The sequence below is a fragment of the Nuphar pumila genome, chromosome 5, assembly GCF_984573655.1.
Source record: "Nuphar pumila chromosome 5, dmNupPumi1.hap1.1, whole genome shotgun sequence".
Lineage (NCBI taxonomy): Eukaryota > Viridiplantae > Streptophyta > Magnoliopsida > Nymphaeales > Nymphaeaceae > Nuphar > Nuphar pumila.
In genome coordinates, this window is record NC_143253.1 from 27,598,618 (window position 1) to 27,614,756 (window position 16,139).

The 16,139-nt window shown below is 38.1% G+C and overlaps 1 protein-coding gene across 1 annotated transcript in view; it reads right to left on the reverse strand.

The window, feature by feature from the left end:
- The window catches only part of LOC149837228 (uncharacterized), a 43,055-nt gene extending 33,332 nt beyond the window's left edge, over window positions 1-9,723 (reverse strand). The window contains exons 1-5 of the mRNA XM_090007997.1: window positions 9,518-9,723; window positions 9,218-9,301; window positions 6,822-7,874; window positions 4,274-6,685; window positions 865-4,242 (exon numbers count right to left, since the gene is read on the reverse strand). Coding sequence (XP_089864123.1) covers window positions 865-4,242; window positions 4,274-6,685; window positions 6,822-7,874; window positions 9,218-9,268 — 6,894 coding nt within the window. The 5' untranslated portion in view covers window positions 9,269-9,301; window positions 9,518-9,723. The remainder of the gene's footprint in view (window positions 1-864; window positions 4,243-4,273; window positions 6,686-6,821; window positions 7,875-9,217; window positions 9,302-9,517) is intronic.
- Window positions 9,724-16,139: the final 6,416 nt, after the last annotated feature.

Sequence of the window (16,139 nt, forward strand, 5' to 3'; positions counted from 1 at the left end):
AAACTTTAGAAACGCAAAATCATGCCTTCTATGACTTAACAAGAACGTAATACCTAAAGTCCAAAGAATATTTTACAAAGCCACAGTATTCTTTATAGCTTTCAAAATCAACGAAAAAAGAGCAACCAACTATATTCTGGTTACTTTTACAAGATTCAACAGGCCTCTTAGGGCACGTTTGTGTGCTGCTGAAGAGAGCTCCATGGCACCATCTTCTGCAGAGCGCTTTTCTGCGGAACACAAGTCCAACCACCCTTTGAGTGGCCGTTTAAAACAAAGTCCACTTTCTGCGGGGAAAGAGGGCCTCGAGTTTGCGTTGCCAGGGCTGGCACACAAGTGTGCCCTCAAGCAAAAGAAAGAAATCGAACAACAAACCGAACAAGAAGCCACAAAGAATTTAGTTAACTTCCATAGGCCAAAACAAGCAAAACTAGCACTCATACTGAGCACATGCCAGAAATTTTTAACAGCTGAGCAGGTAGCGTCCTATCAATTTTTGTTTCAGAAAAAATGCTACTGTCACTGCTGCTGTTATTATTACTATTATATGTGTTCATGTGTATAAAGACACATGCAGATGGTCTAGAAATACTGACAAACAATCAGTTTAACCAATGAATAATGACACCTTTGCAAATTGTCAGCCAAATTAACATGAAATCACAGAAAAGAACTGGAATCATTATAAAATCCATAATCTAGAAACAATGATCATGACAAATTATCCTAGAAATGTCCACTCTTATCAGATACAGGAAAACTAGGAAAAGAGACAATAACCTAAAAAATGCATTGACTACTTGTTCTTTTTAACCTACCATATGCTATACAAAATATTCATGAGCCGAAATTAACAAATATTACCTTATCTAATTGCTCACTTGTTGAGACCATGCCATCAACTTCAAGAACAGGAAAGTCAATGACTTCATTAGAACCCATCTTCTTCAAGAAAGATACCAATCTGGTTTCTACATTGCCAAATATTTCTACTTCCTTGTGGAAACCATTAGCCAGCAGACTATATAAAGCATTGCATGCCTCACTCAGCTGTTCAATTCCAATTCTTAGCGCCAAATCTTTCTGATGTTTATTATTTCTATCTTCTAGAATGTATTTAGTTGATTGCTCAAGATGTAAAAGAGCTTCTGCTTTGGCAGCTTCAGCAGCATCTCTCTGTGCAGATATTGTCGCAATTACAGTTTCTTTCTCTGCTAGTTCCACCTGAAGATCGTCAAATCGATCTTGGACATCATTTAACTCAGCTACAAGTAAGTCTGCTGCTTGTTTTGATTTTCTTGCATCCTGTTCACAAGAAGCCCGCTGAGCCTCTAAATCATGGACAAGCTGTACTAGCCACAACATTTTCTTCACTGGATCAATGTTGTTAACTGCACCAGTAATATTAATAGCATCCATAGCAGTCAAAACCCCATTCAAGGCTTCGATTTTGCTCTGTAAGGTGTTCTCAGTTTCTTCCAGGTGATTTCTTAGTACAGCATTTTCAGATTCAAGTATTTCAAACCTCTCCTGGTATCCTCGTAACTGTCCAACTTTCTGCTCATATTCTGCAAGAGCATGATCATGCTTCTGAATCTCAACTTTTAACCTTTTCACCACAGCGTTGGTCTCATCAAGAATCTGTTTCAACTGGTCCCGCTGCTGCACCAATGCTTTCCCTTTTCTAACCGCAACACTAAGTTTCTCTCTTGTTGAAGTACATTTTTGCTCCTCTTGACTTAGTTGCTCCTCCAAATGTTCTTTGTGCTTACCAAGTGCTTGGACATCAGTGACCAAAGACTCACATTGTTCAAGGATTCGATCCCGTTCTTCCTTTACAAGGGATAAAGCAGACAAAGCATCTTCAAGCTCTCTCTTCAAACTCTCATTATTTTTTTCCGTTGCTAACATTGCTTGCTCCTCTATGAATGTATTAGCTTGTTCCATTTCTTTCTGTTTTTCATTAGCTTTTAAAATAGAATTCTCCAAAGAGAGAGTTTCATAACTATCTAAAAGCATTTTGATACATTCCCCTAAAGATTCCATGTAGTTAGCACCAGAAGAAGTTCCTGTTATATCATGATGAAGCAATGCATCATGAACTAAAGACTGTAACTCTTTTATCTCATCTTCTGTAACAGCACAATACTTTTTATGGGAAGCATTCTCTTCATGTATCTTTTCCTGCAGATCTTTTATTTCCTTTTCCATAGCGGAACAATATTCATTGGTGGCAGTATTCTGCTCGTGAATCTTTTTCTGCAATGAAACAATCTGTTTTTGAAAATTCTCCTTCTCCAGTTCATGTCGAAGTGTTCTCTCCAAGAGTTGCTCATGCTCATGGGCAAGTTTCTCAAAGTGCCCTGAAAGAAGTTCCTTTTCGTGTGTAACAGTTCCAAGTGCAGCATCAAGGTTGGATATCTTATTTCTTGACTCTTCCAGATCATCCATGGCTGAACTAGATGATTCCACAAGGCTCTCAATCTTCTGCCTGAAAGCATCTCTGTCGTGTTGAGCCTCCCAGAGTGTGTTTCTTAACCATTCAATCCTATCTTCTGGCTCCATTGACCTCGGATGCAGTGGCATATCTATTTTGTCCAAAATTTCTTCCCATCTCTGCACAAGGTTGTTTCTTTCCATTAAGGACTGCTCCAGCATATCATTTTGCTCAGCAAGACCATAGAACTTACTCTGTAGCTCCTCATACTTTCTCCTGAGATCTTCAACTACAGGGTTTAAGCTCGACTGGGAATCTTCCTTCCAAATATCAGAAGCCATAAATCCAGCCTCACCCACGGAACTTTTCTGATCCCAATCCATCAAAACAGGATTTCCACTGCTGGATCTGACCAACCATTCAATTTTTTCAGTTACATCACCAAAGTTAAAATGGTCAGGTAACTCCAATTCCTCTAAAATCTCCTCAATTCTTTGAAGAACTGAATCTTTCTGGAGAAATGACTCCCTCAGTGTGGTGGCAGAATTCCTAATGTATGATAGCTCGGATTCAAGGGCTTCAATTCGTTCTCCTGCCTCAGAGTAAACTTTAAGTTTTGTCTCAACTTCATGAAGTGATGCACTCTTAGACTGCAATTCTTTCCAGCACTTCTCGAGGTCACTTGACCTCTCTGACAGCGACTGTTTCAATGCATCACGTTGCACAATCAAACCTTTCCCTTTAGCAACTGCTATACTAAGCTTTTCCTTGACAGAAGCCAGTCTTTGTTCTGACTGCTCAAGTTCGACATATTTACTTCTTAATTCTAAACAAGTTGCCTCAAGGTCTGCTTCCATCTTGGTCAAACCTTCTTTGAGGTTCTCTATTTCAACTTCTAGTTGAACTTTTAAGGAGTTCAACTGATGGATTCTCTCTTGCAGCTGGCTTAAACTAAGTGACTTCAACTCAAACTCTTCCCTCAACATCACATGCAAAGGCACCTCGTTATATTCATTCAAAAGTTCCGGCCTGGAAGTAAATTCCCAAATGCAGTTCCTTAACAAATTCAATTGGTCAATAACTTCTTTATATTTTCCAAGAAGCAAGAGAACCAAAGTTTCTAAATACTCTAATGGCTGCTTACCCACATCAAATACCATTTGTTCAGGCAGAACTTCATCCTCAACAGCTTTTATCAACTTTTTGACCAGTGTGTATGAGTCCTCATCAATACGTGAACTGAGGTCTGTAATTCCTTCGCTCACGTCCTTTTGCAATGACAACTGAGGATGGGAATCCTCCAAATTTGTAAGTTTTGCAACATCAGAAAAGGCGGATGCATTCAAATCATCAGAGATGTTACCACCCTGAGTTATATCACCAACAGAGTGGATCTTTTGGGTTAAATTTTCAATTTCCTGAACTTTAGACAACAACTCTGACTCAAGTTCAACTTTTGCAGAATGAAGGAGTGATTGTTTATTCAGAAAGTTATTCAACTGCATAGTAAGTGTTTCACATGATTTGGGTAGCACATCTTGCAGCTCCCCAAAGCTCACATCCTTCTCAGCAGGCTGCTCAAGCCCACAAAAGGCATTAACCATCTTCATAATATCAGAATAGGTGTGGCCAAGCAGTAAAACAGCTGATTGATTCCTTTCAAGCACAACAAGATGTTTCCGCTTGAGTTCTTCAAATGAGTGATAAAATACTACACCTTCAATATATGAACAGAGAAGCTTCTTGTGCAGATCCTCTATTGCTTCAGCAGCAGTAGAAACAGCAGCAGCAAGATGCATGCCAACAGCGAAGTCATTGGACTCATCGAACATGCATGAGACAGGATTTGTACACTCTGAGCTTTTCTACTGCAGTGAAGATTTCTGCATAGATAAAGTTGCTCTCTAGCTCAAGAATAGACATCTTCTCGTCCACTTCTTTCTGCAGGCATTCAACTAGCATAAACACGGTGTCAGCTGTATGGCAGAAACTGTGGTGTAATTCATCCAAACGATCGTGAAAGTTAGAGGTCAAAGATTCATAGCCAAGTAACTTTTTCATATTTTCCTCATTAGACCTCAAAAGTGCATTCATCCTTGTTTCAAGGTTACCATTTTGTTGCTTTTGTGCAACATGTGCGGCCTCAAGGTCCCTCAAAGCCCCAAGTGCAGCTGCTTTACAGTTCTGCTCTTCCATGAAAAGATGAGTGACCTTCCCCACATCGAACTCTAACTGTTTCAGAATAGCATTTAGTCGGTGAGATTCTTCCTTGGCTAATTTAAGACAAGTAACAGAACTAGCATCCTGTGCTTGATTAATGACATTCCTTTTGTCAACCTTTGTCGGAGAATCTTCCGTTACCTCTTCTACAAGGGTTTCTTCACTAAGAGCTTTTGTCTCAAAAGCTTGAATTATTCTTGAAACTCCAGAAGCAGCTTTATTTGGTAACCTAACTAAAGGTGTGTTATCAGAATGCATGTCCTCGATGGACTTCTCAAGCCTCTGCATTATCTTCTGAGCAACCTCCAGATGTTCCCTCAAAGAATCAAACCCATCTGAATGGGCCCCATGTTCCTGTCCAAGATGACCAGGCTTTGCCTTATCACAGTGGACAGCAGAATTTTGGATCATGACAACACCAGGTCCTTCACATGGTCTAGTGCTTAAATACGAGTCTCCAACTGCTTTTGTTCTGTGTATATCAAGGCTACAGGAAAGATAAAAAATTTCCTCTGTAAGTTGTTCAATATAAGACATTGCTTCTCTTAGATCATCCTCCAAACAAGCTTGTCTCTCAAATGCCTCCACCAAGTATTCCTTATGTCCAAGCAACTCGGCCATGATTTTTGAATTTTCACTCACAATGTCATCTTCGCTCTTCTTTCTTGAAGTAACTTCAAGCTTATTCACATCCAACTCCTTCCTGGCAGAAAGAAGATCCCTTGTTAAATTTTCATTTTCTGCTTGTAATACAACCACTAATTTCTTGCAGTTGGCCAAATCCAATAATAGCTGACCTACCTCAGCATTTGACTTCTCCAATTTAGCCTGAAGCTCATTATTCTGAAGACTAAGCTCCTCAAATCTCTCACTTGCAGAGCATAATTGTGCTTTGAGCTCCTCTTTTCCAATATGCATATCTCTAAGTTCCTGGTTTACCACTTTTTCAGACAGTGCCAACTTCTTCTGCAGCTCAATTGCTGTATTGTCAAGCTCTGCAATTTTGCCCCTTGCAGAAAGTAACTGGGTTTCAAGCTCCTTCTTTCCAGCAGTAATGGCCATGAGCTCCGAGCGGCACAGTGCAAATTCCCCAGTGATACTTGCACTGCTTCCATGAGCTACATTGAGCAAAGATCTGAGCTTTGATACCTCATTGAGAAGTTGCTCGTCCTGTTCATCAGACTTCAACTGTATCAGGAGTTGTTCATGAAGTTGCACCTGAAGAATATCTTCCATAACACTCCTTGTATAGAGTTCTTCAATAATCTTTGATAACACATCAGCAGAGATGCAGCTTCTTCCAGATTCAACTATACAACAAACATCCAAGGATTCAGGCACTTCATTCTCACATAACACCATTGAAGACACCAATCCACTATCAGCTGCACACACATAAGACCTCAGCTCCTCTGAATGGCCAGGAAACGAATTTGTAGCTTTTTCAGATAACTCAGTTTCTGATACTACAGATTTTATTTCTTTATCTTGCTTTTCCTGAAAACAATGCAGAGACTCAGCACTAAAGCCCACCTCCGACATAGTCTTATCAGCCACGTTTTTGTCTGCATGCCCAGATGAAGATGGAAGTCCAGCATGCCCATGTAAATCCTCTTCTTTTAAATATCCAGTTTTCATCTCCTTGTCCGTGGCTAGAGTGATGCCATGCCCCTGCACATCCTCTTTTTCCCAAGGCTTGCCATGTTGATCCTTTTCCATCTCCAAACTGCCAACATCTCCCGGCAACACCACAATTGTTTTCTCCAGATCCATCTCCAACACCTTGGTTGTGCTGCAAAAAGCATCTCCTTCCAAAGATCCGTGTTTTTCCTCCTCAATCAACTCTGACACTGTGGCATCTACAGGTAAGTCATCTTCTTTTGACAACTCATTGTTCCTCTCCTCACCCCTCTCTGAAGGATCAGCCTCTCTTTGAAACTCCTCTTGCCGTACAGAGCAACTACTCTCATGTAAACCCGCATCTACATGCATACAATTGTTGTTGTCCAATCCCGAAAATCGAGCTTCCTGCATTGGCCCTACCCAGCAAAAAATGAGAACATGATTATACACCAAAGTTCAATTACATTTCTTAATCTAACAAATGTAGCGTTTTTGACAGAGCACAATATTAGAAAAAAGAAAAAAAAAGAATATATCTCACCTGATCAACAACAAGATCAGAAAATGTGGACTCGACTGAACCTGAGTGACTTCCTTTCCCATTAATTGAACCCTCACCATTCTGCAAACCTGGTGAAATGATTTCTTTTTCAAGATGCAAACCTTCCAAATTTTTGTCCATTACACCTGTGTCCACAACCATCTGACTGCAGCCTGCCCTCGAATCAGACTCATGATGGATGCCAGGTAAGCTCAAATCTTCTTCCAGGTGCACCTTTTCCAAATTAACCAATGTTGCTTCACCTTCATGAACCTCCTTATGACAGTCACCCATAGCATACTCATGCTGAACATCTCGGAAACTCATTTCCTCTTCATGACGTACCCCTCCAAGACTAACTGCTGCTGCTCCACCTTCATGTATTTGTCTACAGCAATCGACCATGGAATCCTGATGGAAACCTAGTCGACTTGTTTCTTCTCCCAGAGGTCCTCCTGCAAAACTGACCGGTGTCAGATCCCCATCACGTTTCAGCTTATGATCATCACCTGTGACATCCTGCTCTTGCCGGAAACCCAATGAATATGTTACCGCTTTTGCATGTATAACTTTCCCTTGATCTATATGCATTAGTTCATCCTCCTGCACAGGTTCTAGTGTATTTTGGAGATCTGATGGACCTGTTTCTACTTGCAGATGGGACCTTCCCACATCAACCTTCATCATTTTGCCATCATCCGAAACTGGCAAAGCTGCAGAATCCACCTCTGCATCAGGGTCTTGATTAGGAGATGCAGTGTGCACTGCTTTTTCCTGTTGAGACTGCACCACCTCTCCATCCTTATTCATTAGTTTGTCATTCTGATCCTGTTCCAGCATCTGTTGGAGACCTGGTAGACCTGTTTCTACTTTATATAACTTCTCCGCATCAACCTTTATCATTCTGCCATCACTGGAAACCGGAAAAGCTGCAGAAGTCACCTCTGCATCAGGATCTTGACTGGGAGATGCACTCTCCATCACTGTACCTTTATCTAAAGGCTTCCCCTGACCACCGCCCTTGCTCTCCCTCTTTTGCCTGAATTGTTCAAGCTGGAGGAGAAAAAAAGACAGTAAACACGACAAGAATGCCAAGCGGAGAAAATATGGAAATAAAACTACTCCAGATTCAAATACAGCCTAATTTATAACTCTACTCACAAAGTAAATCAGGAATAAAATAAAACAGAAGGTTCCTCAATTTTTAGTTTTGCTTTACAAAGAAAATTAGAGAGATGTTAAAATAAAATGAATGCAGTAGAACTGCAATGCGCGCAACTAAAACAACTTGCCCTAAATTTTCAGTTTTGCTTTACAACAAGTAAACAAGATATCCATCACAACAAATTGAACCCTCATAATTGCAGTAACCCAGAGTTACATTTTTGTGCTACACAGGGTAGAGACTAGAGAAGGTACCCATCACATAGGACTACAATGCTACATTGTGAAGGAACCAACTAGAAATGAAGTTGACTTGCCTTAAAAAAAGTGAAGTTGTGATAACTTTCAATTTGATTTTTTTTTGGTGGATTGCAAATGGTATAAATACAGAAATAGTAACAGATCCAAAGTTCCCCTTACAGTATAATTGGTTAAACACTAAAACAAAAATGCCGTAATTTGAAGCAGGAGTTAAAAACCACCTGGTTTATGGAATTTTCTTAGGGAGTACAGAACGGGCCAATGAACACAGAATCAAACAGAACAAATGTGGAAATTACTACAATTGAATTTGCCAGATTTATGAGAGCTGTCATTCACAAGAAAACCTAAACCGAAGAATTTCAGAAAATTTAAGATAGAAACCATCATAGGTTGAAATTTAACTAATTTTACTTGACAAATAGCAAAGTCGTAGGTCCCAATAAAACTTAAACCCAAAAACTTCAGAAAATCCAATATGAAAACCCTATTACAATTGAAATTGCCCAAACTTATTGCATTTGCTTCTTAGCTTAGACATTAATTTGTTTTCCAGTTCACTTTACTGTTTGGATCTGTGACAAATGGAATATATGTCGAAGCTCATTCATATGATATCATTCTATAAAGAATGAGGACGGCCGGTTATAGAAAAGGAAGGAAAGAGTAGAAAAATATGAGATTTTTCTTGATTAGCAACCGTTTCACTTCCAATAGCATCAGAAAATAAACAGCAAGGATCACCGTAAAACCTTAAAACTCTCATAGCTTCCTGGAATAAACAAAACCCTATAAAGTCTCCCAAAATTTCTCAAAATCAACAATTTTGCAACCCTATAATCTCAGATCTTCCAACATTACATCATTAATATCTCCAGACCAAAAAACCAAAAAAAAACTAGAATTTCGTTCGTCAACCGAAAACGACAATCCGCAAGCACATGCAGAAGGCTCAAGGTTTAGAAAGAAACCTTTTTCCGGCCAGCGGCGAGCAGATCACTCTTCTTCCGATTCTTCTCCATCGAACAAACGCCGCCTCCGACTGCTCAAACGACCTGAAACCCACCACCAAGCAAATCATAAATTACAACCCGATCTCGACTGGGAATCCTTCCTTGACCTAAATCTCAACCCCAAAATCTCTAGAATCAAGTGCAGACGAAAAAAACAAACAAAATATCTAAATCCCAAACCAAGAGAGAATTCGACAATTTTCACTTGGATCCCGCGAATAATGGAAAGCACAAACTTCAATGAGAATACAAGTTTACCTGGAATGAGATTCACATAAAGACAGCCCGTATCCGTGAAATGAAAGAGCTCCTTCTTTCACTGATCGATCATTCTCAGAGACAAAGAGAGGAGTTAATTTAGAAAATAAATGGTCGTGATTTCGTAGATCTGACGCCAAGATCCCTCTCGCCTGCTTCCAAAGCGATGACGCCCAAACACCAACCCGAAATCGCGAGCCTTGGTTGAATTTTAACACGCCGGAACGAATAAAACAGCAAGGGAGAGGGTGGAGGGATCGTGGTGCAGCCAAAATGTCGATAATACCCCTGTTTATTTGCAATATGACAATTCGCAAAGGAATGGGCTGCCGATAGCAGGTCGGGTCCTATAGGATCAGATCCAAATTTTGAGCAGCTAGTTGGAATTTGAATCCCTACCGAATTAGACTTGATGCAGTAATCATAGTCACAAAATATCGGCTGTTTTTTGGAAAATCTCTTGATTTTATCATGAGGTTTTCAAAAAACTGATAAAATCCTTAAAAAAGCATGATATCTTCAAAATCTTCTCTTATCTTGATTATTTTTAAATATGTTGAAGTTTCCTCGAGATTTTCTCAAAAAACCTTTTTTTTTTTTTAATGTATCGCAAGATTTTCTTTTGGCAGGAGCAGTTAGTGCAAGTCACCTTGTGTTGGGACGCTGCAAGTTCGAACCCCAAATGGTATGGTTGTATAACTGGTAGGGTTCTGCCTAACCGCAGCTTTCTCTGTCTAAAAAAAAGTGATCAGGTAAAAAAGGTTGGAAACAAGTTTTTACACATAAAAATACAAAATGCATCGGATTTATTATGAAACTGATTTTTTCTTCTTGGCCAAGGCAAAGGGAAATTTTTTCGTGCCTGTCCTCCGGTGTTCTGTGGGGGACACAGAACAGCGGTGGATGCCGTTATGGCATCCGCGGGACACACCAAGCACGTGTCCGTGCATCCCACGTTTGTGTGGGTGCCCGGATGCGCATTGGGCGACTTATGGACGTGCGCGGATAGCACACGTTTGAATTGCGGATAACGCTGGATAGGACAGTGTGTCCTGTCCTGTACTGTATGTGGACATTCCAGGATGCGCTGTCTTGCCGCGTCCAAGTGTTAATCAGACATCTCGTGCCAATCAGATCAGTCACATCCAAGTAAGGGTGTAAATAAATTGATTACTGGCCCGATTATGACTAATTCAAATCTTAATTTCATTTTTAAGCAACATGTCCAGATTCAAATCTGGATCTGATTGCACATTTGGATCTTATCTCAAGATCCATATCCAAGTGAATTATGTCATGCCCGATCAAACGTCTGATCAAATTGTATCCATTTGCATTAGGGTTGGATTTGGATTTTCTAAATCGAATTGTTTTCATGTTTTCGTATTTGGATCGGATTCAGATCAATATTGCAAGCAAAACCTAATTGGGATGTAGATCAAAATCCAAACCGTTTGCACTTTTCACGTGTAAACAGCTTGCTTTTTTACTTTTTAACTGGATCCAGTTTACCACATGCAGTTCGGACCCAAATCAACCTTACCTCATGGGATCTGATTCGGATATCTGTTCACATTTCGGATTCAGATCTACCATCATCCAGCCTAAATCCGACCCGTTGGCACACCTACAAGTCTAACGCAGCCACTAGCCGGAAGCATTGAAATGGTGGCCAGATAGGATGTAAGGGGTATGGCGTAGTAGGATGGGACCTAGGATGCTAGGCAGGTGGTCTAGGTTCAAATCTCATGGGTGTCACCCCTTACCCAAGCCCAAGTGTGTCTACTGGCAAGGGGCACTACAAGCAAACAAGGTTTTACTTAAGCAGCTTTTATGCAAGTAAAAGTCTTTACTGGCTCAATTGCTGCACCAGTAAAAGTCTTGTCGATAAAGGTTTTACTGGCTAAATTTACATTCACCAGTGAAAATAGTTTTCACTGGAGTAAATTAAGCGCCAGTGAACTATGGGCCAAACATGGCGCCAGTGAAAACGTGATACTTCTTGAAAGGTCTTTACTGGCGCAAATTCAGAGCCAGTGAAAATGTTTAGCCAATGACTAGTTTCCCCGAGTAAGCCCACGGAGTAGTATACTCAATATGTAAGAATAGTTGCTCTCCTAACTACTATTAAGAATAAAGTCATGTCGAGCTAGTTACCACCTTTTATCGAGTAACTGAACCCAAATTCGATAAAAGGTCGGGTTTGTATCTAGTAACCGAACCCAAATTCCCAAGTATGGGCATAAAAATGCCAACGCATAGTATTTAGGTCATCCCAAACCCAACCTAAGCATTATACAGGCCGGGTTTGGGTCATGATTTTTTTCAGGTACCCGACCAAACTCGACCTTTTTTCCAGGTACCTGACCCCAATTTGGATTTTTTGCCAGGTAACCGACCCAATTTGGATTTTTTTGCCAGAAAAAATAAATTTCTAAAATAATGAGTATATGGGTTTGGGGTCTCATTTTCATGACTTGACAATTTGTTGTTTGGGTGGGTTCGGGCATACCTTATTGGGTCAAGTACCCGACCGGATCTGAGCCCTAATTGAATCTGACATTGTAGAAAAATGATATCAATGAAAAACCCAATATACTTTTTTTTTCTATTGGCATTTTATAAATCACTTAATATATACAATGCAAAATAAAAGATAACAATAACAAGTCACCGACCTCTATCATATAACTAACTTAAAGGATTCATGATAATTTCTCTTATATCTTCTTCTTAAAATAAGTAATCTGAAAATGAAACCTACCTAAAATAAAAATGAGAAATCGCATTAATCATATTTACAACACACTCAATAAGAAACAGTGTAAATGAGATATTAACAAATCTAACACTCTCCCTCAAGTTGGAGCATATGGATTTATGATGCCCAACTTGCTTTTTAGTAGAATGAACTTATCTCGACTCAAAGGGAAAGAGAGAGGGTTTTGAGAGAGACTTGAAAAAATCCAAAGAGGCAAAATAGGGGGTGGTGAGCCCCTCCTCTTTTGTAGCTCCTTTGAATTAGGTCAAGGGCTAGGATAATTCCTGGCCCTTGATCTAATCTAAAAACAATTGTAAATTTTAAGACAAGCTACCTACTATTTTGCTATTTTCTCCTTCCATCTTTCTATTATACATTTTATTTTATTTTATTTTCATAGCTTAGTATACTATATACTTTATACTCTATTAGGTATAATATATATACTAGGTTATAATTTGAGAAGGAAGGGTTGGTCAACCCCACTATGGGAGACAAACCTTCCTTCTTTTCAAAGTTAGGAACTTGCTTGCCAAGCAAAGCAAGCAAGTTGACTAATTCAATTTTTTTTCCTTAAGCCTTAACTTTCTATTTTGTTCATGGGTCCAGCCCTTGCTGGAGCTCTCTCAAAAGAGTGTCACCCCTTATGGGGTTTTCTTTTTTGAATTTGGAAAGGTTTTACTTATTCAACTATTTTTCTTGGTTTTTTGGTAACTTTCAATTTAACCTTTATTTAAAATTTATTTTTATTTTTATTTTTATCAATTTAAAACTTTAAATAGGATGCCACATTGGATGGGATGGCCCACCTAAGGACTCTTACCATTTTATAAATCTCAATTAATTTTTAAAATCCATTCCACTAAATTACAACTTAATTTCATGTAAATTCATTTTAAATTCAAACAAAGATTTTTCCTAAATGAACTTGTAATTCATATGAAATGCAAATACATAAAATACAACTTGAATATATCCTAATTAAGTTTAATAGTTACATTTGCAAAATCTTAAATGTTTTAAATTACTTATTTTAATTAATTTTCCCTAAAATAAATTCGCATCTTAAGAGAAATGATTTAAAGAAATGTACTTTGAATTTTCTAAAAAACCTATGCGTGTAGGGGTTATTCTCACACCTAATTATTTTTTTACTAAACCCTACAAATACTCCAATGCATTTTTTTTAACCAAAATTGAAGATTTTATTTTGGCTCATAATAAGAAAATTCAAGAAAAAGTCTCCCGAAAATATTGGATATTACACTAAGTCCTTTAGTTTGAATCTTACATTGAGATTTTCCTTCAACTTTTCAATGTTGTTAATGTTGTTTTCTACTATAATTATGTCATCGGCATAGATTAACAATAATACACATACACAAGATACTCCTAACATCTTTGAAAATAAAAAATAATCTACCTTTGATTACGCATACCCTAATTTTGTTAAATTTGATGTAAATTTAGAAAACAAATTTTGTGAGGATTGTTTTAGTCCATAATGAACTCATATAATCGACAAACGATACATTTTCCTTTATTATTGAGGTATGGTGGCAAATACATGTATATTTTCTCATCTAGATCATCATGGATGAAGATATTGTTCATATCAACTTGGTAAAGATACCAATTTTGAATAGATGAATTTGTCAAAAGACATCTAACTGTAATGAGTTTGATGATAGAAGAAAAAGTTTCACTGTAGTCAAGTCTCTCAACTTGTGTACATCCTTTTACAATAAGACAAGCTTTGTGCCTCTCAATGGATTCATCTAATTTGTACTTGGTCTCGTAGATACACATAAAAGCCTTTTTTTCTTCTGGGAGATATGTAATCTCTCAGGTGCAATTTTCTTCTAGTTATCGATTTTTTATGGTCATGGCATCATGTCAATGCTTGTACTTTATACCTTGATTGAAAGACTCAAGTGTAAGGACTTAGGCAATGGCAACGAGAAAGGCCCTATGTGTTACTGAAAATGACTCATAACTCAAATACTGAGACAGGATATTGTGAGCTCTTAATCACATCACTCAAATCATCCAATTGAAGAACAGGGGCTGCAATGTAGCATTGATAATCTCGAAAATAAGATAGTTAAATATGAATTCGTTAGGATTTTCTTATAGGTCTCACTGAGTGATATTAGGACTCTTAGCTTGGCTGGATATAATTATTCCTGATTTTCAAGATTTGGGATTTTTGGGATGTGTTCATTCTCAAGTTCTGGGATAAAGTTTTAGACTGATTGCACATTTGGATCTGTTTCAACTTATTCAGAAATGACCATGGGAATGACACTATTCTCATTATTGCCCTTATCACATTGACCTTGAAAATGAAATTGATTTTCATAGAAACACACAACTCTACTAGAAAATATTTTTTGTTTTTTAATGTCAAAAAATTTATAGTTGGCTTGACCATAAGAGTAGCCAACGAAAATACATTTTTGAGCGTTGCTATCAAACTTGTGCAAACAATGCATTTTATGATCATAACAAAGGCACTTGAATACTTTCATTTGATTATAACCACAATTTTTTGTTGTAGAGAACCTCGAAGGGAGTTTTTTTGGATAATAGTTTAGAGAGAAGGTGGTTTATAAGATAGGCAAACATAAGAACACATTCCCCTCAAAAATATATGGGCAAGTTGGCTTGAAATCTAAGTGCACGAGCAATATTGAGGAGGTCTCTATGTTTACGCTCAACAATGCCATTTTGTTATAGCGTTCAAACGCAACTATGTTGGTGATTTATCCCCTTTTTAGCAAAATACGATTCCATTTCATTTGGAAAAAAATACGATCTATTATCAGATCTGATGCTCAAGACATGAATGTTAAATTGGTTACTAACCAAGGCGATAAAATTTTGAAAAACATTTCTGTGTTTCATATTTGTGTCGCATTAAATACACCTATGTTTAACGACTAAAATTATGAACAATGGTGAGAAAATAATGTGCCCTGGATAATCAAGGGGTTTTGTATCCACCCCATATATCACAGTAAATTAATTAAAATTGAGCATATATGGATATAGAACTATTAGAAAATAGGGATGAGGTTTGTTTGGCCATATGACAAATGAAACACTCATCAAGAAATAAATGACAGTTAATCGTCTTGAAGTTTATCAATGTTTAAAGTATAGCATTGGATAAATGTCTTAATCGAGAATGCCATAAAGAAGAAAAAGATTTTAAAGATGCACTAAGTGTGAAAATACCATCCATCTCAAGAAAATATAGCATGTTATGCAGTCGATCTGCTTCAATCTTTGTCTTCGAGTGTGAGTCCTGAAACCAATAGTAATCATTGTTAAAAACAACTTCAGAATTTAAATCTTAAAAAGGTTTATTGACATATATGAGATTGAATCTGAAATCAAGAACACACAAAACATTCTTCAAGATGAAATTGAAAGAAATATTGACATTTCTATGTAGGTTACACAAGTGGCAGCTCTATTTGGTAGATCGAGAGGTAGATAAGAAACAATAGACATATTATTTAGATTCAACAAATCATTGGTCATATGATCGGTAGTACACATATCTATGATTTAATGTTGGGGAAATGATAAAAGTGAGGAATGGAAGAAGAGAATGCCTGCTAAGTTAACTTGTGGGTTACCTTGGTGGATGAATGACCTCAGCCTTTTATACTCGTCATGGGTGAATTAGGGTATCAGATTTGTGGAGTTGTGTATACTAGGGATGGTAGAAGCATGGGAACTGGTTTGAGCATCAACGGTGTTAGCATTAGCTTGACCACTTATTCGAGCACGAGAGGATGCCCCTTGACAACTTGAAAAACCATGGAGATAGAAGTACTTTGCCATCATTCC